The sequence below is a fragment of the Bombyx mandarina genome, chromosome 20, assembly GCF_030267445.1.
Source record: "Bombyx mandarina strain Sakado chromosome 20, ASM3026744v2".
NCBI classification, from domain to species: Eukaryota; Metazoa; Arthropoda; class Insecta; order Lepidoptera; family Bombycidae; genus Bombyx; species Bombyx mandarina.
In genome coordinates, this window is record NC_143226.1 from 2,918,299 (window position 1) to 2,945,872 (window position 27,574).

Genomic DNA, 27,574 nt, shown 5'->3' on the forward strand with positions numbered 1-27,574 from the left:
GGTATGCACAGTTACCAATTTTGTAACGAAATACATATTTAAGAACTGATCACAAATAATTTCCATGATGTAGAATTAAAATCGTGTAATGAAAATAAAACTTGTAATGACTTGTTTACATAATTACTGGCAATGCTTATTTCTGTCGCGAAGCATTCCGGTTCCAATGCTGATGGGCAGGCTTCGGTATACAATATAATTGAGTGTTAGAAGTCGTGTCACAAGCGGTAGGCGACTTTCTATGGTTTCAATAGGGTCCGAAAACCACCACACATCAAAGAGGCCTTAAGCTAAATCACCCATCTACACAAAAAAAACGTTTAATTTCACAATTAATTATCTTTACTGGTGGTGATAGGACCTCTGTTGAGTCTGCACGGGTAGGTACCACCACCCTGCCTATTTCTGCCCTGAAGCAGTAAAGCGTTTCGGTTTGAAGGGTGGGGCAGCCGTTGTAACTATACTGAGACCTAAGAACTTATATCTCAAGACTGGTGGGCGCATTTACGTTGTAGATTTTCTATGGGCTCCAGTAACCACTTAACATCAGGTGGGCTTTGAGATCGTCGGTCCATCGAAGCAATACAAAAAAATATATATATTTTTTTAAATTTGCCTTTGACACTTCGAAACCGGCGAATGTTTGCATTGTAAAATTACGAATCTTACAAAAGTGATGTGCCGACAACAAAACTAAAATGACTATAATCCCATTTAATCTGTTGTGTATCTATAAAAATCTTGGTTTTCAAGGTGCTTTGTGTTTTTCGAAAGTGTTTAAAGCTATAACTAACTGTTCACAGTTTAAACCTTCTTTATTAATGAGGCCATTAACGTTTATTTGCAATTGAAATTTTTACGTCATGAATAAATTTCCGGCGACTCGTGCCGCAGCCGGTATGATGCCATAATGATTTGCGTGTGTTACTTTAATGATTGTATGTCATATGTTTATCATTATATACATGTATTACATAATTTCAATGGAAATTTCGATTTATGACAATGAAAACAAAAAATGTATCTAGTTACACTTAAACATTGCACGTTTGCTGTTATTTTATTTTATAAACGCTACATGTTGTTACTATTATAGTTAATACATATATTAGTATAATTTCAAATTATTTTGGACACCGCATATTTAGCATACTATTAGTATCCGTAGCTTATGTTGTGTTTTGTCTCTTTCGATTGTTCATAAAAATTTGGACAATGAAAAAGACGGCGCTAATTTCTCAGTTAGGTAAACCAGTTTTGTCGATTGGTAATTTGAGTGAGTGTAATATGGTGAAACATGTGTGTCTTGATATTCGATGTTCGTTGAAATTGTCCTTAAGGCAATCTAATGTGGTGCTCAAACAAAATTATAGGCACAGTAAAATGGTATGTTAATTTTTGCGCAATCCAGCTATGTCTTTGTCGTTTTCTTTGTTCTTATCCCAAATTATGTGGGGTTCGCGAGCGTATCCCCCTATCATACCGCGTAGGGATTTGGCATGAGTTTTACGACCAGCCGCCAGCCTGATGTCAATCTTGCTTGGGTTATATCTTCAGTGGTATATTCCTTTAATAATAATAAGACACAGCCCACTGAGGTTCTCGCCGGATCTGCTCAGTGGGTCGCGTTTCCGATCCGGTGGTAGATTCTGCGAAGCGCTGCTCTTGCTAGGGCCAGTGTTAGCAACACTCCGGCTTGAGCCCCGTGAGCTCACCTACATGTTAGGGCGAAGTTGAAATAGCCTCTCAAGGCTATCAGCATAGGTAGAAATAAAAAATAAATAAAAAGGTATATTCTAACGTGCCATAGGGAGCTACTTTTCTAGTTTCTTCTTTTGATGTTTCTTTTACTTCATCGAATTTTGGTTCTATGATTTGCATTTTTTTAGTAATAACAATAAATAGATTTTACAATAAAATTTAGCTTTTCAAATGCCAAAAGTTAAATATGTCACATTTTACACGTTTTTCTGTATTAATAATGTATTATTTCACACTCTATTAAATATCTCGCAGATATTATTGTATTTTATCAGCACTGCGCTTGATAATAAAATAAAGATTCAATTTGTTAAATTAAAATTTACGTTGGAAGCTGAGAATAAATAAATTGGAAATCACGTAGTACCATTCAAGCTGATTTCATAGTTTTTTGCCTGTATCGTTTTATCGATCTGGTTCGGGTTGAATAACCTCTCGTTGCCGCGTTCAGCATCATTGCGTTGTAGATTGTATAAAGTCGCTTTTGAGACGATAAAAGGACTTTTAATAATTCTAAGTTCTGATATTTTTAATTAAACTAGTGGTCCCGAAGTAGTCGAGATTCGACTATAATTAATTGTAATTATAAGTTTGAACATTATTAAGGTTCTATTGTCAAAGACTAATAGACTTCTTTATTTACAGATTTCGCTAAGACCACCCTATAGACAAATAATATTAAAGATAATCAATAGTAACTTATTCTCAATTTCACCACAGACTTTAAGCAATAACAAAAGTTTGACAATAAATAGAGTTTATATATGTGTGTGTCAAATACTTGGTAGTGTGTGTAATGTATTCTTATTGATTTAATGTATCTTTTAAGCATAATTTTAAAAAAATATTAGAATTCTGCACTCCTTCTCTGTAGTCTCTATAAGTGTGGGAATATCATACTCCTCCGTCCGCGCATTTTTCGTAAAAAGGGGTTTAAAGTTTTTGCTTCACGTATTAATATATAGATAATTCGATAAACACTTAAGCGTAAATCATATGTTTGCACTGACATTGGATTGGTGATAATGTATTTTTTATGCTTAATTTAAAAAAAATATTAATACTCTGCACTCCTTCCCTATATTTTCTGTAAGTGTGCGAAACTTCATAGTCCTCCGTTGCCGCAATTTTCGTACAAAGGGGTACAAAGTTTTTGCTTCACGTATTAATATATATGTCGGCGGCGGCGCCAGGGATGGCTAAGCGGTAGTTTCCGTTATCACTCGTATTTGGTTGAACTCAGTTTATAAAAAGTCAATAAAACCTTTTGAATAATAATTATTAAAACTCAACACACACAACTTTCACAATGACAGGATAAACCGACAGTTTCGTTGCACATACCGACAGACCGACTGACTGACTGACTGACTGACTGACTGACTGACTGACTGACTGACTGACTGACTGACTGACTGACTGTCAGAGACTCACTGCTGAGACGGACGGAATCACTGTCTGACACTAATGCCACGACTCCGTCCACGTACCGCCATTTTATACTGTGGCGTTACGGAGTCTACCCTTCATTTTGTGATATTTATCAAAACAACATTTCATCATTTAAAATAATAATCAAAACCACCGTCTTAATATTACTAAAAGTCGTTATCCACGACATATAGATAAATAAATAAATAAACTGAGACCTGCAATTCATATCTCAAAGTGTGTGTCGGCATTAACGTTTTTGATTTCTACGGGCTGTGATAATGACCTAACACTGGGCGGGCCGTGAGCACACATCCAAACAATAAAACAATTCAGACACAAAATGTATACATGCGAAGTGCCTCTCCCGTTCAATTTATTTGTCGTCCTTGTTACCAATTGTCAAATAAGAATTCGACCGATCGTTCAGTGTCTTGCCTCGTTAACGGCTATTACACGGTTCGCATTATACGCGTGATTTTAATTTTAAATTCCAGAGCCGCAAGGTCCTGATTGCTTTCAACTAAAATAGCTTTTATGCTTGTTTGGTTTTAGCCTATTTCTTGATCGACCGTATCCCTATTTGAAAAAAAATATCTTAGGATTGATCTGACGTCTATCAATACATATTGCATCTTTATATTATTATTATTTTTTATTGCTTAGTTGGGTGGACGAGCTCACAGCCCACCCGGTGTTAAGTGGTTACTGGAGCCCATAGACATCTACAACGTAAATGCGCCATCCACCTTGAGATATAAGTTCTAAGGTTTCAAGTATAGTTACAACGGCTGCTCCACCCTTCAAACCGAAACGCATTACTGCTTCACGGCAGAAATAAGCAGGGCGGTGGTACCTACCCGCGCGGACTCATAAGAGGTCCTACCACCAGTAATTACGCAGATTATAATTTTGCGGGTTTGATTTTTATTACACGATGTTATTCCTTCACCGTGGAAGTCAATCGTGAATAGTTGTTGAGTACGTATGTCATTACAAAAATTGGTACCCGCCTGGGGTTCTAACACCGGTGCATCGCTCAACACGAATGCACCGGACGTCTTATCCTTTAGGCCACGACCACTTCAATTACTTATTAAAACTCTGAACAAAAAAAAAACTAAATTCATACTTTGTTTATCGAGAAATCAACTATAATTGAATAGCCATAATTCAGTAGAGTAGAATACGATTTATTGTACACTAATATAAAATCAAAACAAATGCAGAACAATTAATTCAAAACTACAATGGACGATCTTATCGTTAACAATAATAACGTCTAAGGAAAGAAATTAGCCGTGATGTTATTGCCTATGGAAAAATTAATATTCAATTTAACATTAATAATGTTTGTTTCTGGAGTTCGTGGAATTATTACCAAGGCAGTTAAGATTTTAAATGATCATGTTAGCCGATGCACACTTTTATTACCAACTAGTTGACCCGGCAGACTTCGTAGTGCCTCAATCGATAAATAAAAGGTCTAAACTTTTGTATAAAATAAACATAAAACAAACAAAAGGAATCCGTCCGACGGGGGACACATCAAAAGAAAAACAAAATTGTTATTTTTATTTAATTCCGAGCATTTTCATATTTATCTACCTTTTAAACCTTCTGTGGACTTCCACAAATTATTCCAGACCAAAATTAGCCAAATCGGTCCAGCCGTTCTCCAGTTTTAGCGAGACTAACGAACAGCAATTCATTTTTATATTTATAGATTTTAGGGTACCTCTTAAACTAGAGACGCGATGTCACAAAATGCAAATTAATTGCTAACTGATTGCTAAACTGCAAACGATCATTAACATTACTAAAGGCACTTTCATTATTTGGCCACTTTCAAGGGACGACTTATCCAACGTTAAATTCCTTACTAAAGGCCTATGTTAAACACAAGAGTAAAGAGAAGTACCCAGCGGCGCCGCGGCGTTTGAATATTAGAGAGAGAGAGAGAGAGTGAGAGGGGAGAAAGAGAGAAAGGGGCACGAGAAAGAGAGAGAGAGAGAGAGAAAGGGAGAGAGAAAAAATACTTTATTGCACACCAAAACACAAATAATATTCAAAAACACTACATTATTATTTATTACTATAACACAATAGCGATTGACTAGAAACTTTCCCCGCTTCCATAAAGAGAAGCGGTATCACGCGAGACCAAAAGTAATGAAACCGCTGTTTTTATTGTACTTTTGAATTTGTTTTTAGCGTGGCCCTAATATATATTAGAGCTTTTTTCATGAAGGATTGATTACTGGTTGCCTGAAAGCTATTCCAGTCTTACCAGGACAGATGGGCGAGCAAAGGCTCAGCCAGGAGGGGTGGGATTTGCTAACAGCCGCCCGAGCGCCTCCGAAGGGGACCTATCAGCTTAAGTTTTTATTTTTTTACTCCTACCTAAGCTGATGGTCTAGCGAGACCATGTCAGCGTCACCGGGCTAGTAGGTGAGCTCACGGGGCTCAAACCTGACGATGTTGCTTACACGAACCCTAGCAAGAGCCGTGCTTCGCAGAATCTACCGCCGGACCGGAAACGCGACCGACTGAGAAGATCCGGCGAGAAACTCAGTGGGCTACCTCAGCTCAAGGGCAACTGCTTCACGAATGCAATATTAGAGTACAAAGAGATACACTTAGAAATGTTCTCTGAATATTGTAAAAATTTACGCGTAGAAATCTGTGCTGTACCATGTTTTATTTAGGAACAAAAAGAATAAGAAAAATCATTTGTATACTTATCGTTATTTACCACTTAATTACAACGACTATGTTTTTGAACATAATTCGATTACCTTTGCTCCAGGCAGCTACGATTAATTTGGCGCTAACAGCATTATAAAGGCAAGCAGTTTTACCATGATCGGAAACATCATTAAATAGTTTCATGGAATCCGAAACTGCCAAACTGCTGCTCATCTAGGAACTCTTCGAACCTCGTTTGATATGCTCTGGGGAAGTACTACACAGCATTTATATACATATATTTATATACAGGGTGTCCCAGAAAGAAAGGATAATCCTGAAACACTGCATAGTAGAGCTATTGGGGACACAAAATCTATCTTTATATATAAAAATGAATTGCTGTTCGCTAAAACTCTAGAACGGCTGGACCGATTTAGCTAATTTTGGTCTTAAATTATTTGTGGAAGTCCAGAGAAGGTTTAAAAGGTAGATAAATATGAAAATGCTCGGAATTAGATAAAAATAACAATTTTGTTTTTCCTTTGATGTCCCCCCCTTCGGACGGATTCCTTTTTTTTGTTTTAAGTTTATTTTATACAAAAGCTTAGGTCTTTTATTTATCGATTGAGGCACTACGAAGTTTGCCGGGTCAGCTAGTAAAAAATAAAAATTCGCAGGTAGTACCCAAATTACGTATTTAAAAAAAAGTACATATTTTTCATACTGCAGTGCATTTGTAGAATATACTACAGCTACAAATAAATGAAATCCATAGGCTTTTTGGTGTTATATTATTCTACATGGACTATACTAAGGAATATGCAGGAAATCGTATGAGTAGCTAGTGTAATTTTTTATAAAAGTTACATAATCTGAACTTAAATTTTAATCAAGAATTTTGGTATTTTTTCTTTATTTTTAATTTGGATACTATCTACCTAAGAATTTTTTTTTTTCGGGACCCTAATATTTCTACTATGAGGTGTTTCAGGATTATCTGTTTTTTCTGGGACACCCTGTTTATACGCAGAGGACTAATCCTGAGCCGACTGAATGGATGGTATAGGATAAAGAAGATTTCGTAAAACCTAACTTAGTTGCACGCAGGGTTTTTAGGTAATAGGTGATGCGGCGGGAAAATAAAGGTGGTACAGTCTGAAACAATTTCACAATGTCGCCTAGGACCGAATATAACTCGTTCTGGTTTTCCAATCGGCATTCTGATTGAACGTGAACAAAACGTGGGCGTGAAAAACGCTAAAGTCACGTTTGAATATATAATAGAATCGTGAAGAAAAAAAACCTGCAGCCAAAATGGAGTATTGTCATCGTAAAAATCGATTCAAGATTCGCTAAAGAATTTCACAAATGAAATTTTCTCGCGTCTCTCTATCTCTAACGGATTTTATTTAGGTCTTTAGAAAATCCGAACTTTTGCGTTTTATAAAATACTAGTGATCCCGGTAGTCGAAATTCGACTTGAAAATCCTTGAGGGACAAGTTTAAGGAAATCAAAATTCTAACTTTAGCGTCCCAATACATTTTTGAAAATTTATTGTACGTGCGTAAAAACATTGTAGAATTCCCCAGAGTCTGCGATTTGCATAATGTGAACACTAGGAACAAACATAGGCTTGCGTTGCCGGCGGCTCGAATTAAGAAAATAAGCAACTCTTTCAGGGGGCTGGGTGTACAGCTTTTCAACAAGATCCCACAAAACGTTCAACTACTACCTGTTCATAGATTTAAGAAAACTGTCAAGGAACGTTTGTGCAACAAGGCATATTATAAAGTTAAGGATTTTTTACTAGATGGCACTACGTGGGAATGAGGCGTTCGCTCCTGGCCTTTTCATTTTTCATTATTATTATTATTTATTTGAATTGTATTTTTTTGACTTGTTTTTTTGTATACTGTAAATATGTTTTCTTGTTTAAAAAAAAAAGAAAATAGTTGAGAAAATACAAAAAAAAAAAAGCCCGCTGAGTTTGTTTCGCCGGTTCTTCTCAGGACTGTGGCTTTTTTTGGAACCGGTGGTAGAGTTAACATTTTCTTTTACATTTTGACATTCAACAAGTGTGTTTTTGATGACATCCAAGTTGAAATAAATGATTTTGAATTTGAATTTTGAATTTGAATTTGACTATAATTAATTGAAACTATAAATTTGTACACTATTATGGTTCTATTGTTATAGACATATACTTCCATAATCACAGATTTCGCCAAGACTACACTATAGACAAATAATATTAAAGACAAACAATATTATTGTATTCTCAATTTTACCGCAGAATTTCAACATTAACACACTTTTGACAATAAACACAGAGCATACGTGTGTGTAAATGTGTTGTGTCAAATATATGGTAGTGTGCGTAACGTTTTCTTTACTGATTTAGTGATTTTTTTTATGCATAACTAGTGGACCCGGCGAACTTTGTTCCCCCACACGGTTTGTTTCAAACACATCAACTGGTCAACTTCAAAATTCTACTATAAATAACCATAGAATATATTACGTTTAGCTGTCAGTTGGGTTTTGTTATACCACGTTTTATGACACGTCCCAATGGGAACGTGATAAAAAGTATCCTATGTCCTTCTCCTGGTTCTAAGCTACCTCCTCACCAATTTTCAGCCAAATCAGTTCAGCCGTTCTTGAGTTATAAATAGTGTAACTAACACGACTTTCTTTTATATATATAGATTAAGAAAATTATTAGCATTCCGCACTCCTTCACGATATTCTCTATAAAAATTTCATACTCCTCCGTCCGCGCAATTTTCGTAAAAAGGGGTACAAAGTTCCTGATTCACGTATTAATAAAAGTATATCTGATTGTATTCCGGAAGAATCCAAAAGGTAGACGTTAAAGGAAAGAGATCTTCCGGTGTCTTACTTAATATGGGTGTTCCTCAGGGTTCCATATTGGGTCCCTTCTTATTTCTTGTGTATATCAATGATTTACCAAAGTTTATTGAAACCCGTCACGAGGTCGTATTATTCGCTGATGATACATCCTTATTGTTTAAAATTAAACGACAATTGGAAGATTATGACGATGTGAATGATGCTATCTCGCGCGTGGTACATTGGTTTAGTGTTAATAATCTGTTATTAAATAACAAAAAAACAAAATGTATAAAATTTACCACACCTAATGTTAGACAAGTAGACACTAATATCATTGTAAGTGGAGAGACACTGGAGCTTGTTGATTCGACAGTTTTTCTTGGTATAACAGTTGATTCCAGGCTGCAGTGGGGTCCTCACATATGCAAGTTAGCGAATAGACTTAGTTCTGCAGCGTTTGCGGTAAAAAAAATACGAACGTATACTGATGAAGATACGGCACGTCTAGTTTATTTCAGTTATTTTCATAGTGTTATGTCCTATGGCATTTTGCTATGGGGCAATGCTGCCGATGTCGAAACGATTTTCATCCTGCAGAAGAGGGCTATTCGTGCTATTTATAATATGCACCCGAGGGAATCCTTGAGGGACAAGTTTAAGGAAATCAAAATTCTAACTTTAGCGTCCCAATACATTTTTGAAAATTTATTGTACGTGCGTAAAAACATTGTAGAATTCCCCAGAGTCTGCGATTTGCATAATGTGAACACTAGGAACAAACATAGGCTTGCGTTGCCGGCGGCTCGAATTAAGAAAATAAGTAACTCTTTCAGGGGGCTGGGTGTACAGCTTTTCAACAAGATCCCACAAAACGTTCAACTACTACCTGTTCATAGATTTAAGAAAACTGTCAAGGAACGTTTGTGCAACAAGGCATATTATAAAGTTAAGGATTTTTTACTAGATGGCACTACGTGGGAATGAGGCGTTCGCTCCTGGCCTTTTCATTTTTCATTATTATTATTATTTATTTGAATTGTATTTTTTTTTCTTTTTTTTTTGTATACTGTAAATATGTTTTCTTGTTAAAAAAAAAGAAAATAGTTGAGAAAATACAAAAAAAAAAAAAAAAGCCCGCTGAGTTTGTTTCGCCGGTTCTTCTCAGGACTGTGGCTTTTTTTTTGGAACCGGTGGTAGAGTTAACATTTTCTTTTACATTTTGACATTCAACAAGTTTGTTTTTGATGACATCCAAGTTGAAATAAATGATTTTGAATTTGAATTTGAATTTGAATTTATTTTTTTGTTTGTTTTCAGATCGATCGACATCCGCGAATGTGAGTATCATGACACGGCTTAAATTAAATTTCAATAACTTACGTGCATTGATGTGGAACAGGCACCAGCAAAGATTCTCAATTATGAGGGTTCGGTTTGTATGGATTCTTCCGAATGTTCTAGATTATAAGTCCTTCCAACGGTCAATTTTAAGTTAACTAGCTACTGGCGTCCGTTGACGCATCCTGAATGAGTTTAAAGTCTTAAATATACTGCATAGCTTTACTGGTGGTAGGACCTCTTGTGAGTCCGCACGGGTAGGTACCACCGCCCTGCCTATTTCTGCCGTGAAGCAGTAATGCGTTTCGGTTTGAAGGGTGGGGCCGCCGTTGTAACTATACTGCGATCTTAGAACTTTATCTCAAAGTGGGTGGCGTATTTACGTTGTAGATGTCTATGGGCTGCAGTAACCACTTAACACCAGGTGGGCTGTCAGCTCGTTCATCCACCTAAGCAAAAAAAAAAATTGGCTCTCAAGGCTTTCAGCATAGGGAAGAAAGGAAAAAAAAAGTGAAATTAACTTTGCGATGTATACATGCGGTAGTCTGCGGTGCGGATCTTAGCTAAAAACAATCCGGAAATGGTTCTTTATTACGAGATATTAACAGACATAGATTCTGCGTCATGATATAATGATTTGATAGAAGGTGACTTTAGTCAGATGACGCGGCCCTTTGTCTCCCACCTTTGTCCAGCGTCACTGGTTTAGTAAGAGATTGCGCACGTATTGTGCAGTCTACATTATGAATTCGTTGTAATAATAATATTTATTTGCATATTATTACAAAACAATTGATTATAAAAATAAACTAAAAGAGAGGAAGCGCAATAGGCGTATCGAAGTTTTAAAAACAAATATGATTTTCCTCGCGATATCTGTGTTATATATATTTTTTTCCTACCTAGCTGAGAGCCTTGAGAGGCTATTTCAGCGTAACCTTGACTAGTAGGTGAGCTCACGGGGCTCAAACCTGACGACGTTGCTAACACGAACCCTATCAAGAGCCTAGCTAGTGCTTCGCAGAATCTACCATCGGATCGGAAACGCGACCCACTGAAAAGATCCGGCGAGAAACTCAGTGGGCTGTGTCTGAGGGTTAATTTACTCGTCGAGCCCTTCGTCGCAAGCGACGGGTTCGACGAGAACAATGACCGGGGTGTATTATATCTAAGCGTTTCTACCACTTTTATACACCACAATCACTTTTATTTGATTCTTCTTCTTACTATACTTATATAAGACGTCGTGCTCTAAAGGATAAGACGTCCGGTGCATTGGTATCGAGCGATGCACTGGTGTTCGGATCCCGCAGGCGGGTACCAATCTTTCTAATGAAATACGTACTTAACAAATGTTCATGATTGACTTCCACGGTGAAGGAATAACATCGTGTAATAAAAATCAAATCCGCAAAATTATAATTTGCGTAATTACTCCAATAATGTAACCCAAGGTGTAAAAAAATTACCTAAAATATTCAATACATCGCGTGCCCTGCGAAAACGATTGATGATAGAATAAAATGATGTACTACGACATGTAGAACACATTACTATTTACAAAAAGTGTCGCGACAGCATATGTCTCACTATTATAGTTATGCCGCAATAAGTGTTCTTTTATTAAAAGAAATAAAACAACGTCAAATATCGTTGAAATTTTTGTTAAAGACCCGAGCGGAGCCGGAGCTGTTATTAACATTACTGAACTACAAAATGATATTACTGTTAAATTACTATTATTTATTACTCACGATAAATTGAGAATTAAAACATGTGCAACCGATTTGCTTGTGCGTGGATGCCATTGCGGTGGGCGTTTGTAGGCAGTCCAGTTTTCGTAATTTAACCATTACGTGGGACAGGTCGTGCTACTATCGATTTGGCACGACCACATTGACAATGGCAATAATATTATTGCGTTAAGCTGTCCAAAGACCGCTTTATTGTTTTTGACCAATAGAAGAAACTGACAAACCATCTAATGTTAAGAAAATATGGCTTCTGAGATCGTTTGCAAAGTTTCAGCGGGTACGCCGCCAGCTACGCTGGTAAGAGTAACGTCATCTATCGCCGAATAGTCTAACGAATATCGAAGGATCTAGTAGCGCCTAGAACGCTCGAGAAGTACAACGCCATCTATTGACATATAGCGGAAACTACTACTAGAGATGTGTGGAATATTCTCGATAATCTAGGGATGAGGTATCGGCTATAAAAGCGTTGTAGAGATGGCACGCAGTCAGTCAGTAATTGGAACTACTCGAAGCGAAGCAGCGAACGGAACACCTGAAGCGAAGCGAAACAAGCGAATTGAGAGTTTTAAAGTGTTTGTTGAGTGTTTTAAGGTGTTTGAGAAGTGTTTAAGTGTTCTAAGTGTTGAATACAGTTTTAAGTCGTACTTTAGTGAAATTTTATTTATCCCGAGCCCCAGCGCGTAACAGTATTTATAAGACTTCTTGCGACCGCATGGGAGAGACATAATATGAATCTGCTGGGTTACGACAAAGATAATAAAGTAAAAGCATCAATTTAAATCGTTCCAGTGCTTTGAACCATAAGTACATATAGATAATGCTTAAATTTCTAAAATCGGTATCAAAGCTCGCGAACCCGGCCGTTACGCAAGGCCTGATATTTGCGGTACTGATGGATAAAGCTGCGTACATATTCGAATTTATATTATTTGTATTTCAGGATTAATTGGTAAAGCTTTTTATATATCCGTTCGTTGTCAAGTGATAGGAAGGGATTCCGTTATTTTTAATCTTGAAATCTTGTTTAATATTTGTGATTAATTACTCAATGTGAGCCTGAGTTGTCAAAAGCCACAGTCACATTTGAGTGATTTGTGTTGTTTCTTCTTTATTGACGACATGAATGAACATGGTAATTTTTTTTAATGTCCCCTCAGATACAATACACTCAGGCTTCTTCTGTATTATCAGATGTCACGGAACGTAACATTTGAGGTCTTAGTCTGGCAACACGGTCTTTAAAATAAAATACTTGTCAAAAATATGTACAACGAATCGGTTGTAGCTTTATTTAATTTTTACTTAATTTTAATATTGTAAATGTACTAAATACACGGTCATACGGAAGAAAATCTCGTATTAATCATTAGCAAGTAGTGGTGGTAGAACCTCTTGTGAGTCCGCACGGGTAGGTACCACTGCCCCGCCTATTTCTGCCGTGAAGCAGTAATGCGTTTCGGTTTGAAGGTTGGGGCAGCCGTTGTGACTATACTGAGACCTTAGAACTATATCTCAAGGTGTGTGGCACATTTTACGTTGTAGATGTCTATGGGCTCCAGTAACCACTTAACACTAGGTGGGCTTGAGCTCGTCCACACCTCTAAGCAATAAAAAAAATTAAAAAAAGTATTTTCCTCAAGATCCGTGACAACCAAATCATTCACAAAGACGGTGAAATGAACGTCAAATTGTTTCCCTGGAGACTTTCAATTTCAACGCATAAGTTTCTCGAGAACGATTTTCTATTCAGGTACATGCTCTAAGTTGACATATGACTTTGAAATACTGTGTAAAGGTAACAACAGTGTGCAGGAGTTCTAATATCATGGCGTTGGCTGCGATTTTTCCCACGCTCCTGCCACTGTGTCTGGTTTGCAGTTTCTAATATCACTGTCGAAGTAAATATTGAGTTCGTTCTGCTAATCTACGTTCTATTTTACACAATCTTACATAATTTAATTTTAAAGTCTTTTAATTATAGCGTTATAATAATAGCGTTTCGGCTTGGAGGATGGGGCAGCCGTTGTAAGAACTTATATCTCAAGGTGGGTGGCGCATTTACGTTGTAGGTGTCTATGGGCTCCAGTAACCACTTAACACCAGGTGGGCTGTGAGCTCGTCGATCCATCTAAGCAATAAAAACTAAAATAAAAAACTTTGTAGGAATGTATCTACCTTGTTATGAGGAGGGTTACCTTTACTTTACGTGGTCACGGATGACAAATATCCCTTTTACGGAAACGTCATTGGCGCATCCCAGAGCAAAGAGGCGTCCACCATCGGATTTCTTCTCGGTGGAGTGTTGTTCCGAATGTTTTGATTTGTGTGTGTTTTTTTTTTCGTTTGGTGATAGATACCGCTACACGCTCGTACAATGTATCAATCCCGTGAAGACGCGAATGAGGCCGAGAATGTGGTTAGCATTGTTCTAGCAAACTCTCGGCTTCCCCTTTACCGTTATCACTACACAAGTATACAGTCGTAATCAAAATAACACTACAAATCTATATCTATCTCTATATATTTTGTATTTGTATTCGGGTTCACCACTTAATTTGATTATTTTTTTTTGTTTTTTTCTTAAATTTTTAGTTTTGTATTCGGGTTCACCATTTAATTTGATTTTTGTTTTGTTTTTTTCTTAAATTTTTATAATTTACTATTTTAACTAATTTATACCATATTCTAAGTATGTACACACGTACCTAGCCTTCATTCCCGCAAAGAACCAAAGGGAAACGGGGGTGACTGAAAATCAGCGCTGTTCGATTTATCAACCTTGAACAGCAATAGCTGAGCCACCTCCTTTTGCCTTTTTCTCTTCTTTCTTTCTTTTCTTTTATATGTATTTCATTTTATTTTATTTAATATAACAGGTAATAAATGATTTTTATTATTATTATATATAAAAATGAATTGCTGTTCGTTAGTCTCGCTAAAACTCGAGAACGGCTGGACTGATTTGGCTAATTTTAGTCTTGAATTATTCGTGGAAGTCCACAGAAGGTTTAAAAGGTTAAAAAAATATGAAAATGCTCGGAATTATATAAAAACCATCAATTTTGTTTTTCTATTGATGTGTCCCCCGTAGGACGGATTCCTTTTGTTTGTTTTAAGTTTATTTTATACAAAAGCTTAGGTCTTTTATTCATCGATTGAGGCACTACGAAGTCTGCCGGGTCAGCTAGTACTGTATATTTTGTGTTACGGGTGGTTAGACGTCTTGTAAGTCCGCACAGGTAGGTACCACCACCCTGCCTAATTCTGCGATGAAGCAGTAATGCGTTGCGGTTTAAAAGGCGGGGTAGCCGTTATGCTGTAAAAATTGGGAGGCCTTAGAACTCATTTCTCAAGGTGCGTGGTGGTATTTAGGCTATAGATGTCTATGGGATCCGGTAAGCACTTAACACAATGTGGGCCGTGAGCTCCTCGACCCGTCTAAGCAATAAAAAAGTAAAAAGAAATATTTGAGTAAATAATAATCGAAAAGCAGATAAAATGCATTTATGATACGGGTGTATTTCGTATGAGGTCAAAATCTCAATTTCGAAATTGAGATTGAGTATTTGCTGTCCTAGATGGGTAAGTTCCTATTCTGAAACAATCCTATGCTCCGGCTTAAAGTTTGAAAGAGTCAGGATTTGGATGTATTGTACATTTGAGATTTCGCCGACTATAAATATCTATGAGTTTTGCTATCTATAGATGGTTCAATAGAAACGCATTATCACTACATAGTATAAAACAAAGACGCTTTCTCTGTCCCTATATCCCTATGTATGCTTAAATCTTTTAAACTACGCAACGGATTTTGATGCGGTTTTTTTTAATAGATAGAGTGATTGAAGAGGATGGTTTATATGTATAATAATATCCATTAAATAGTGGAGAAATCAATAATAAATTACAGTTTCCGAAGCAAAGCGAGGGCGGGTCGCTAGTAATATTATAAACGCATTGTAACTATACTGAGATCTTAGAACTTATATCTCAAGAGGGGTGGCGCATTTACGTTGTAGATTTCTATAGGCTCCAGTAACCACTTAACACCAGGTGGGCTGTGAGCTCGTCCATCCATCTAAGCAATAAAAAAAAACATATTCTATCCGTTAAGTCTGAAGGATTATTTGCGGCAGCAATATGAAGGATGATCACAGCTCGGACCACCACCAAAACCCATTCAAAATAGTGGAGACTAATACAAGGATCGATGAAAATGACGTAGAAGTAAGCTCTTCACATGTCGGCCATTTTAATGTAATTTTCGTTCGCCCTATGATCGAATTTCGACTACAACAACTAACATCTTAAGATTTACATTCGTTATATCATTTAAATTTTCTCTTTGGTTCTGTAACTAACATTTTATGTTGTAAACGTTTATTGTAATAAAACACGCGAGAACCATCAAAAGTATCTATTAATATTTAGCATATATACCTAGTCAGGTCATAAATTCTGTCACATGTTTAATGTAAAATAATTGAAACAAGTTTATTCATTATGTAACCATTCATATACTAAAATGAACTTAACAAAACATAGATTCTTATGACACTAAAGTTTATTCAAAATGACCTTCGTGATTTTGAATACAGGCCTTCAATCTGCGCGTCGAGTCGTCTATCGCGGCACGAACGAGGTCCATGTCAATATCGGCGGCTGCCTTAATCAAGGATGTCTTGAGTGACTCCAAATTGGGATGAGGCTTTGAGCACACCTTTTCCTCCAAGTGTTGCCATATCTTGTAATCTAACGGATTCAAATCTGGACTGGAGGAGGGCCAGTCTTCGTGCCGGATGAAGTCGATTTCACGCGCCGCCAGCCAGTCTTGTGTGCTCTTCGCTCTATGAGCTGGCGCCGAATCTTGTTGGAATACCCAGTGCCTGTTATTGAACATGGTATGAGAAACAGGTTCCACAAGGTTCGTCAGGACTGTATTTTGATACACAACTGCATTCGTTTTTACACCTTTCTCACAAAAATGTACCTCTGTTAAGCCCCAATAAGAAACTCCCAACCATACCATGAGCGAGGATGGAAAATGACCTCGTTGGACACGCGGAATACGGTTGCTCGCTTCTTCACTACTGTGTGTGTACACCTTATCATTTTGTTTGTTGTAGCTCTCTTCTACGGTAAAAATTTTTTCATCCGAAAAAAGATTTTCCCGATATTTTTTTCCCGCGTACCGCTTCAACAAAGCGCGGCATCTCTTCAATCTCAGGTCCATTAGACGAACATTCAAACGATGTCCTGTTTTTCTTCGATATGCTCGAAGCCCTAAGTCTTCATTTAACATCCTTTTCACCGTGGTTCTGCTTAACCCCATCTGAAAGGCCAACAGTTTCTGCTTACGTTTGGGATTTCTTTGAATTCGCGCCTTCACAGCTTTTATCACTGCTGGAGTCCTAACAGACCGAGGGCGACCACTTCTTGACCTGTCATCTACACTAGAGTCTTCATTGTATCGTTTGATGGTACGATAAACGAATATTTTGGTTATATTCAAATTTTTCAGTATGTTAAAAATTTGAATTGGCGCGTAACCGCAACGATGCAACGCAATAACTGCAACACGGTCTTCTTTAAGCGTCCACTCCATATTTAAAAAATGAGTAAAATTCTAAAAGTATACATTTTTATTTTCATGAACAATTCGAAATTCGAATTCAATAAACTTTTTTGTGGCCAGCATTCTAAAAGAAAAGTTTTTACTGTGTGACAATACTTATGACCTCACTAGTTATATTTATAAATGCTTATCTAAATATTTTTTTGGGGCTTGGAATTTCTGATATTTTTTTAGATCGATCGTCTAAATAAATCCTCTCAGATTATTTATGTAATTTTGAAATGCTCGGGTTTCCGACGAGGAAAGCACAATAAATATCGCTTCTAATATATAAAAAAAAGATTCGGAATTAAAACCAAAATGGCCGTCCAAATAACCCGTGGAAGTCCAATTAAATAAATCAAATAATTCGAGCCGCAAACAGATTTATTTGTTTTGTTACTTCGTGTAATTAATACCGTTATATTGCTGATTCACATTCAGAGAATACACATACTGTAATTGGAGCAAAGTATGACGCAAATAGAACTGTCAGTGCCGCGTGCTGTGAATGCAAAATGTAATGCCGCGCTTTCTTTAATTAAGTGACTATCCGGAGCCTTTAGATTCGACGGCGTCATGAACGTTAATACCTTTGCCAAATACTATCCATATATTAATACGTGAAGCAAAAACTTTGTATCCCTTTTTACGAAAATTGCGCGGACGGAGGAGTATAAAATTTTCCACACTTATAGAGAATATAGAGAAGAAGTGCACAATGCTAATATTTTTTTAAAATAATGTACAAAAGATACATTAAATCAATAAAGAAAACATTACACACACTACATACCATGTATTTGACGCACACACGCATGCATACTATTTATTGTCAAACTTTTGTTCTTGACGTCTGTGGTCAAATTGAGAATAGATTAAATATTGTTTGTTTTTGTTAATATTTTTTATAGTGTAGTCTTGGTCAAATTTGAGATTATAGAAGTATAAAATACTATCATATTAGTGTACAAACTTATAATTCCAATTAATTATAGTCGAATTTCGACTACTGCGGGACCTCTAGTTATCAAGAAATAGCTCAAAACAAATGGGTGGCTTCTATATTCCGAGGGATGTCAAATGGCATAACTACGGTGTCCGTCACGGCCTCCTGGATCCGACTTATTGGCAGTCACGGGGTGTCTGCTGCGGCTCACTGGGGTGAAGACGGCTTCTATTCTGGGGTTCATCTTGTTAAGGACATTAACATTCGCTGTTATTTTTTGCGCTGTGTACATTTCAGTGTTTCTCATTGGCTACGTTATTTGAATACAATGAAAATGTATATGTAATTCATGTTTTCGCGTCCGTTCCGATTACAATACAATGCAAAGTTTTGATGCAAACATTTAAAATTACGTTTAAAACGCTGCACATCCTTTTTTTTTTATTGCTTAGATAGGTGAACGAGCTCACAGCCCACCTGGTGTTAAGTGGTTACTGTAGCCCATAGACATCGACAACGTACATGCGCCACCCACCTTGTGATATAAGTTTAAGTTCTCAGTATAGTTACAACGTTTCCGATGAGACATTTACGCATCTGCCAATGATTTGCAGTATGGAGAAAGACTAGCTGGACAGGAATAGTAGCACCGCAGAAAAGAGAAGCGAGAGATAGAATCGGACCAAAAAACAGTTGTGGCGGAGGTCAAAATAAGGGCTGGGGTTAGAAGAATGTAAGAATGCAAGAACACTTAAATTTCTGAGCTTCACAAACATTATCTTGACTAGCCGTACTCGCCGGCTTCGCTGGGCATTTAAAATTAACATTATTATTCATTGTCATTATTATTAGGGAGTTCAACACTCATATAAATATTAGCCTATCCATTAATTACATGTATTTTCTACATGGATACCAGATTTCAAGTCAATCGGATGCACGGTTCGGTAGTTATAACGGAACATCCGTAAAAACCACTGTAGATTTATATATTAGTATAGATGAGTCGTATACTGTTGACTTTGTACCAAAACGCTGTCCCGAAACAAATGCAAGTAGTGCTTTTCTTACCTATTAGCTGGTAGCCTATGAGGCTATTTCAGCTACGCCCTGACGGGTAGGTAAGCTCTCGGGGTCAACCTGAGAGAATTTGCTAACACTAGCCCTAGCAGGAGCAGTGCTTCGCGGAATCTACCACCGGATCGGAATCGTGCGACCCACTGAGAAGATCCGACGAGAAACTCAGTGGGCAGCAGTGCGTCAAGACCATAATAACTTAGAATTTCGGGGTCTGACAAATGTCAAACATTGACTTCTAGTTTATTATTCGAAAAAAAAAAAAAAACAGAATCCGACTCGGGACACACAAAAACATTCCGACGCCTCGGTATTTATTAACAATTCAAAAGAATTCGTCCCCTAGACAATAGTGCACGCGCGTTACAATGTAAAACACAGGGAACATAGGTAGGTACATACATATGTACGTAGTGACAAAGACCAGGTTTCGGGTGTGACGGTAATGAACTCGTAAAACGACTTTTGGAATACTACCACCACTAATACCACGGACCGCTGCCAATAATAACAAAATTTTTTTACGGTATTGATTTTTTTATTACGCCATGTAATTCCTTCGTGGAAATCACTCGTGAATGTGTCTTAAGCCATATATTAATTCGTTAGAAACTTATTTGAAAATATATACAAGGTTTTCTATCTAAGTACTGATACATATATTTTTAAATTACTACCAAAAAATGGCTTCTGAGCTTGGACCGGAAGGTAACAGCTATCATCACCCTGTCCAATTCTGTTTAAGGAGCATTGTTCTTTAAAAAGTACGACAGCTATTATATTTACAATATAATAATTAATACGTCCTAAATAAATAAAAATAAAAATATTTATTTGATACACACCGAATATTGATTGTTCATGTTCTTATCAATATTTTTTTATGTCGTACTGTTAACATTTAAATTTAGCCTATTTTTCCGCTGTTTGTAAAATAGCTGTAACATGTCCATAGTGTGTTATAAGAGATTGCTGTACATGCCTGTAACTGGCTTACATACCAGTACTTAATTTTATACATTATAATTTTAAGCTTGAATGTTTTGTGTGTATTGCTGTTGGTGTGTCTAAATAAATAAACAAACATTATGCAAAAAAAAAAACAAAATATAAAATTTAGAAAACCATACCGAACTAACAATTTATTTTGGTTATTTTTTTATCCTGTTGATACTGGATAGGATAATCGAGTGAAAATACCAAATTCTTAAATTGCTATCGATCCTTGATGCATGTGAAATTGTTAAGTTAATTTGACTTCTTGAAGTCAGTTAAATCAAATATTTCGTTAATTAAATACAAATAAGCATACATACATACTTATGCACCTTCTTCCTCTAAGCCGACATCGTCGTTTTTGTAAATGATGTCTTGTTTGACAGTTTGACAGTTTGATGACTGTTTCTTTGATGACTGTTCGACATTCCTTAGTGTTTCTAGTATAGGCACGCGGTTAACTGATAATATCAATTTTCATCTTATCGCATTAAAAGTGTAAAAATTTACAAAAATATTCGAAATGAGTTAATATGCGGAATCATTTGGTATCACCAGTACTTTTCTCATAAATACTGTCAAAAGAACGTAGTTTAATTTTAGTTTTTTTTTTAGTTTTCCTATGTTTTCCCTTCTATTAACAAAATTAATACATAATTTTATCCAACTTTAAAAGACAGATAATGTAACTGGTAAAAAAAAAAAACGAAATGTTGCAAAGATGATTATTATTAAAAATATCACATGTTAAACTTTTAAAACAGTCTCCTGTAAATTTGTTAGTTTTGAGGTTATACAGTTTTAATGCGAGGAGACGTTTTGAACAACGTTTAGATGGTAGATTATGTACATTAAAAGCTAATCAAACCGTAAACAAATTTGGGTAGTGCTTACTGTTGTAGTAAAGATTTGTTTTACGACCTATCAGTATCAAAGATAAGTTAGAGAAACAAATGATTAAGCCATCGCAGTAAGCTGCTGGTTAACTTTGTTTGTCATTTAAAATTTTTATTTTTAAAGCGTATCGCAGCTCTGTGGTCGACAAAAACTTATCGGCGCTTTTTTGTTGGCTTCCCATTTGTATCCAGATACGCCTTGACAAACTTATTACTAATGTTAACCATTGTAAAATATGTATCTCTAACGAGACGAGCGATTCGAATATTCATATTGATATGTATTCTCCTCTTTTATAATAAAAATGTGGCTATCGAATTCATTAATTTACTGGCGGTAGGACTTCTTGTGAGTCCGCACGGGTAGGTACCACCACCCTGCCCATTTCTGCCGTGAAGCAGTAATACGTTTCGGTTTGAAGGGTAGGGCAGTCGTTGTAACTATACATGAGAACTTAGAACTTATATCTCAAAGGTGCATTTACGTTGTAGATGTCTATGGGCTCTAGTAACCACTTAACACCAGGTGGGATGTGAGCTCGTCCACCCATCTAAGCAATAAAAAAATACCAATAATAGCTGGTGTCGATACCCCTTGTTGATCTGATCGAGTTGCACTGTTGGTACTGACTGATTGCCAAGCGCTTTTTCCATGGTTTACCCAAAGCGCCATCGTGAATTTGTCATTAAGCGATCCATATTGTATTGAAATATTATATGCAGAAAATACAATTAATAAAATAAAATTATTTTTCTATTATATATTTCATTAATTTCTTCAAACAATTAGAGTAAAAATAATATTAGTGACAAATATTCAGATTTATTCTAATTGTGTTCTTTTATTATTTGCTGCGTCTCAGTCATCAGTGGCCCCCACGGCGCTGTAGATAAGTCGAGTGCCGGTCACTGGCGGCCCCCATGGCAGTCAACGTGTTAAAAAATCGATTAAGTTATTTTATAAACGAAATAATAGCGCAGATGGCGCGCGTGTTTTAAATATCAGCCCACTGAGTTTCTCGCCATATCTTCTCAGTGGGTCGGGTTTCTCATTCGGTGGTAGATTCTGCGAAGCACTGCTTTTGCTAGGGCTAGTGTTAGCAACGCCCCCAGGTTAGAGCCGAGAGCTCACCTACTTGTCAGGTTGCGCTGGTATAGCCTCTCAAGGCCACCCAGCTTAGGTATAGGTAGTATTAGGTTAGGTAGCATTTGATTCAAGTACAAATATTATTTAACGAAACAGGTAAAATAAAATTATAATATTTGATTCGGTTTTCGCGAGTCCTAGGCATATATTTACTTGTTTTTAATTCGTGTCCTCTCTTCGTTTTTGGAGTTGAAATGCGAATTCTAAAAATCGTCTTTAAAGCAAAAGTCACACTGGTCATTGAACTATGAAGAGAAGCAATACTAAACCGTCCAACCTGACACGAAGCACGTATTTCAATATAAAACAACAAGTTTCAAATGTAATTAATAATAGATAAAGAAAACAACACAAACACAGCGGTCTATTTATAACGGAATATAAAATGCAATGCAAGAGACGCGTGTGACGGCGAGAACGGCGACGACAAGTTTTTTATGAAATTAATTTAGTTTATGAACTGATATGATATGAATTTAGTTTATGAATTGTTAAGATATGAATTTAGTTTATTAATTGATATGATATGAACTAAGTTTTGAGGTAACGAGGCCAGTGATGCTGTCTGAGTAAAATGTCGGGTTGCTATTAGGACAAGGTATCCATATTCTGAAAATAATGCGTCAATCCTGATATTCCCAAAAGAAGTAGAATAAAAGAAGTCTGAGAGGAACCTCCATTACTGATTGTATTAGGAGCTAGCATAGTTTCTTTTTTAATCTTCTAGATCGGTAAAAGAGATCGCAGCTTTGAGATTTGATTGCATTATCCGCCCCTCACTAAAATTCTTCAAGTTCAAAAAAAATTTTTTTTTATATACGAACGTATTCAAGGCCTAGCAATTGCTGGTTACCACCAGCCCATAGATATTTTTACCGTATATGCCACCACTTACCTTGAGGCATGAGTTTTAAATCTCAATACATGTTATAGTACAATGGCTACTCCCACCCCACCCGAATCAAAACGCATTACCGCTTCGACGCAGAAGTAGGCGGCGTCATGGTGTCCCGACAGGCTCACAAGATGTCCGACCACCAATAAATTAACGTATCATCATCATTCTCCTACATTTCTCCCAGAACCTAGGGTCAGTGCAACATGTTTTCTGCTTCTATACTCCTCTATATACCATCTCTCCGCTCACTTCCTTCTTACATATGAGTCGTCTATTATCAAAGGTGGCAATCTGTGCATTTGAACAAAAAATTTTTATTGATATGTCAATACAGATTGATTTGAATTTAATCGTCTCCTTCAAAGAATACGGTTCAAAACCTGCATTAAATAAAGGTTAATACTTAACCTGTTATTTATCTAAGATGTCGTTCCGAAGAGTTTTGTGACTGCCAATGGAATACAAAGTCAATAATTCGTTTTTTTTATTTACCAATCATTGTCCAAAAGTCAGATTGCCGGCTTTGATAATAGTCGACTCATATATCGTCTTTCACGCAATCCTACAATTTTTTCTTAGGTCCTACCTTTTCCTTTAAAGCCTTCATCACATTCATCATTAAAACTCTCTTAACAACCTCATTGTCATTTCGTCTCATCACATGTCCATACTATCCCAAACGCGCGTTAATTTACTAATTTAGCCAACATGAGTAAATTAACGTATTTAAATACCTAATTATACGTACGTAGTAATATGGCCCTTTGTTTCAATTTTGTGGTTTTTATTTTTCTTGTTACACTATGTTTCTCCTACATCGTGGATGTCATTTCTGATCACTTGCTACTTGTACGTATTTCTTTAGACAGGTACTTGTCTACTGTTTGTTGTTATTTTCTTAAACCGGTTTCCCTTCGTCTATCATTTATCTTATACCTTTAAACGAGCAATTCTTTTATATTAATATATATATAATCTGAATCTCGGAAACGGCTCCTACGATTTTCATAAAATTCAGTATACAGGGGATTTCGGGGGCGATAAATCGATCCAGCTACGATTTATTTTCAGAAAATGTTGTTTTATTCGTATCGTTTTCAATAATCAACTCTTACCGACATCTATCGGCGAATAATAATACTATTTTTTTTAATTGAGGGCAACTAACCGCTTTAAAGACAACAAGATGGCGTTAAAAAAAAAAAAACGAGCAAAGCTCGGTCATCATCTAGTTTTTTTAATCTTAGAAACGAATGTGAAAAATAATTTTTGCGTTAAAACTTCGATTAATTGAGGAAAATTGTGACTTCTACTTAACGCAACGCCCCAAATGATATTCTGTAAGGCACGAAGTTCATTGAACAACAGGCCAGTCACGAATTGCTTTAACATTCAAGTACTTAAAGATAACTTATTATTATTTCTTTTTTTTTATTTATGATAATATTTAAGATACTAGGAGAGAGTAATAAAAATTTTGTATTTTCATTGGTCGTGAATCAAATATCATAATAAGAAAATTATGTTCAGTGTAGATATGGATAGAAGTGAAGTTAATAAATAAACGTTCGAACCGGCAGTAGATTCGCGTTCGCATTCGTGAAGCAGCTGTCTTTTAGCTGTTAGCTCTCCTTTGAAGGCGCTCGGGCAGCTGTTAGCAAATCCCCCCTCATCCGATTGAGCCCGCGCTCTCCAAGCTGCCCTGGTGAAACTGAAAAGGCCTTCGAACCTCCAGTAATACGTCATTCCTACAAAAATATTGGTTGTCTGTAAAGTCGATTTACAGGTGATAGTTGTACGTGATAATATCAGTAGCGGAACTATTCAAACGGCTAGCTCTGACGTCACGCGAGAAGAGAGATAAATGTGTCACAAGCCAACGCTCGAGCCGATCGTGCCTCTATCGCTTGTTCCGCGCTCTCGCTTGCACGCTCAGGCTCAGGCGGAACGTGACACTTTTTCATGCGCGAAGCCGGTGTTCATATATTTATAAGACGTAACACGTCACATGGCACGTTAACACGTCAAAAACAAAAAAAAGCGTGTTAAAAAATATATTATACTGTGACTGGGACGAATCAATCGCGACCATCAAGCAAGTTTCAAGTGAGTATCTTAACCTCAAGCATAGCAAAGTTACTTATTGTTGCTACTCTTCATTTAAAATACTAATTAGATACATTGTAAAAGCTGTATTGATAACAAGAGTCAACTGTCTCAAGCATAGATATCGTTGAGTGATAGTTTCCTTGGGTAGTTAAAAATAATTTACGACCCGATAATGCCATTCATACGAGTCATACATTATCCGGACCGACGTATATAAAGGACATTATTTATTAAATTAAATAAATTGAATAAAATACAAATGCGAACCAAATATAGATGGTCACTGAAGCTTATAATGTAAATTGTACCATAGAATGTACATAAAACACAGTTAGACACATATGACGTCATACATTTCCTCCTCGCGTCGGTTTCCTCAATGTTGAGCATCGTGACCGCCTCCTCGCATCAAGAGCATACCCGATCCTGTAGATCGAATGGTAAACAGTCGACGTCGCCCTAAACACGTCATTACGGATCCTCCAGATCCATTAACGGTGCTTTTAGGTACCTCAAGCACCGGTCACCGTTCCCACCGAATCCGTCGCTTGCGACGAAGGGCTCGACGAGTAAACTAACCCATAGACACAGCTCACTGAGTTTTTCGCCAGATCTTCTCAGTTTTCTCAGGTTACGCTGACGTAGCCTCCCAAGGCTATCAGCTTAGATAAGAAAAAAAAGCAACAAGAGTTTATTGTGGATCTACGTCACTTGTTCCTATCTGCCACCGAGTGTAGAGCATCGTGGCCGGTGTGTCTAGTACTGCGGATCTGGGTAGTCTAACGTATCGGGCATCTACCTCGTGGTCTTTTTCCATCCACTTTGCCAGTGATCATTAGCTCCATACACTTCCGTTAACTTTAAAATCTGATACAATTATTTGTTTTCCAATTACGCTGAACGCACCAACTCTGAGTGATGGTTTTAATATATTATAACATCCCTTACTAAAGAACTCATGTCTCAAGATAGGCGATAGCATTTACATGAGCTCACTTAACACCAGGTGGATCGTGAGCTCTATCACCCAACTAAGCAATAAAAATACATAGTCGTCGTGGCCTAAAGGATAAGACGCCCACTACAATCGTATCAAGCGATGCATCGGTGTTTGAATCCCGCAGGCATGTACAATTTTTTCTAATTAAATACGTAGTTAAACAGGTTGGCCGTGAGCTCCACCTTGCCTATTTCTGCCGTGAAGCAGTAATGCGTTTCGGTTCGAAAGGCGGGCAGCCGTTGTACTGTTAAAACTGAGACCTTAACGTATATCTCAAGGTGGGTGGCATTTACGTTGTAGATGTCTATGGGCCCCGGTGACCAGTTAACATCAGCTGGGCCGTATGCTCGTCCTCCCATCTAAGAACAGATTAAAGAGTGCGATGCTTCAAAGATCACCACTTAATCTTGCCTTATCTCGTAACAGTACAAAGAGCAACTATCGTGATATGAAACACGCATTTAATTGATACGGTCATGTCAATCTGCAGTCAATGTTTGTAGTGTTTGAGTCCGTAAGTGCGTGAGAACATTAAATAGATTGATTAATTAGTTAATGTTTAAATAATGTTTAATGTAATATTTTCGATATTACTAATAGCTTTTTGAGATATGCCAATTAGCAAATTTATTTTTTGTTTATTTAACGTAATTTTTCAGCTATTTACTGGTGGTAGGATCTCTTGTGAGTCCGCACGGGTAGGTACCACTACCTATTTCTGCCGTGAAGCAGTAATTTGTTTCGGTTTGAAGGGTGGGGCAGCCGTTGTAACTATACTGAGACCTTAGAACTTATATCTCAAGGTGGATGGCGGATATACTCGACGATTACATTATTATTATTATTATTTATTTACATTTGCGACGAAGGGCTCGAAGAATAAATTAACCCTCAGACACAGCCCACTGAGTTTCTCGCCGGATCTTCTCAGTGGGTCGCGTTTCCGATCCGGTGGTAGATTCTGCGAAGCACTGCCCTTGCTAGGGCCAGTGTTAGCAACACTCCGGTTTGAGCCCCGTGAGCTCACCTACATGTTAGGGCGAAGCTGAAATA

General features: G+C 37.0%; 2 protein-coding genes across 4 annotated transcripts in view; both read left to right on the forward strand.

Annotated features, from left to right (window-relative positions):
* The window catches only part of LOC149500617 (uncharacterized), a 102,096-nt gene that overhangs the window by 34,962 nt on the left and 39,560 nt on the right, over positions 1-27,574 (forward strand). For 2 of the 3 annotated variants that reach the window (XM_089735860.1, XM_089735862.1), the window contains exon 2: positions 10,058-10,077. The exons of the other annotated variant lie outside the window; for it this stretch is intronic. The gene's annotated coding sequence lies outside the window, so the exon portion shown is untranslated. The remainder of the gene's footprint in view (positions 1-10,057; positions 10,078-27,574) is intronic. 3 annotated transcript variants of the gene reach the window in all.
* The window catches only part of LOC149500618 (waprin-like protein), a 337,771-nt gene continuing 319,213 nt past the window's right edge, over positions 9,017-27,574 (forward strand). Inside the window, exon 1 of the mRNA XM_089735910.1 lies at positions 9,017-9,027. Coding sequence (XP_089592036.1) covers positions 9,025-9,027 — 3 coding nt within the window. The 5' untranslated portion in view covers positions 9,017-9,024. The remainder of the gene's footprint in view (positions 9,028-27,574) is intronic.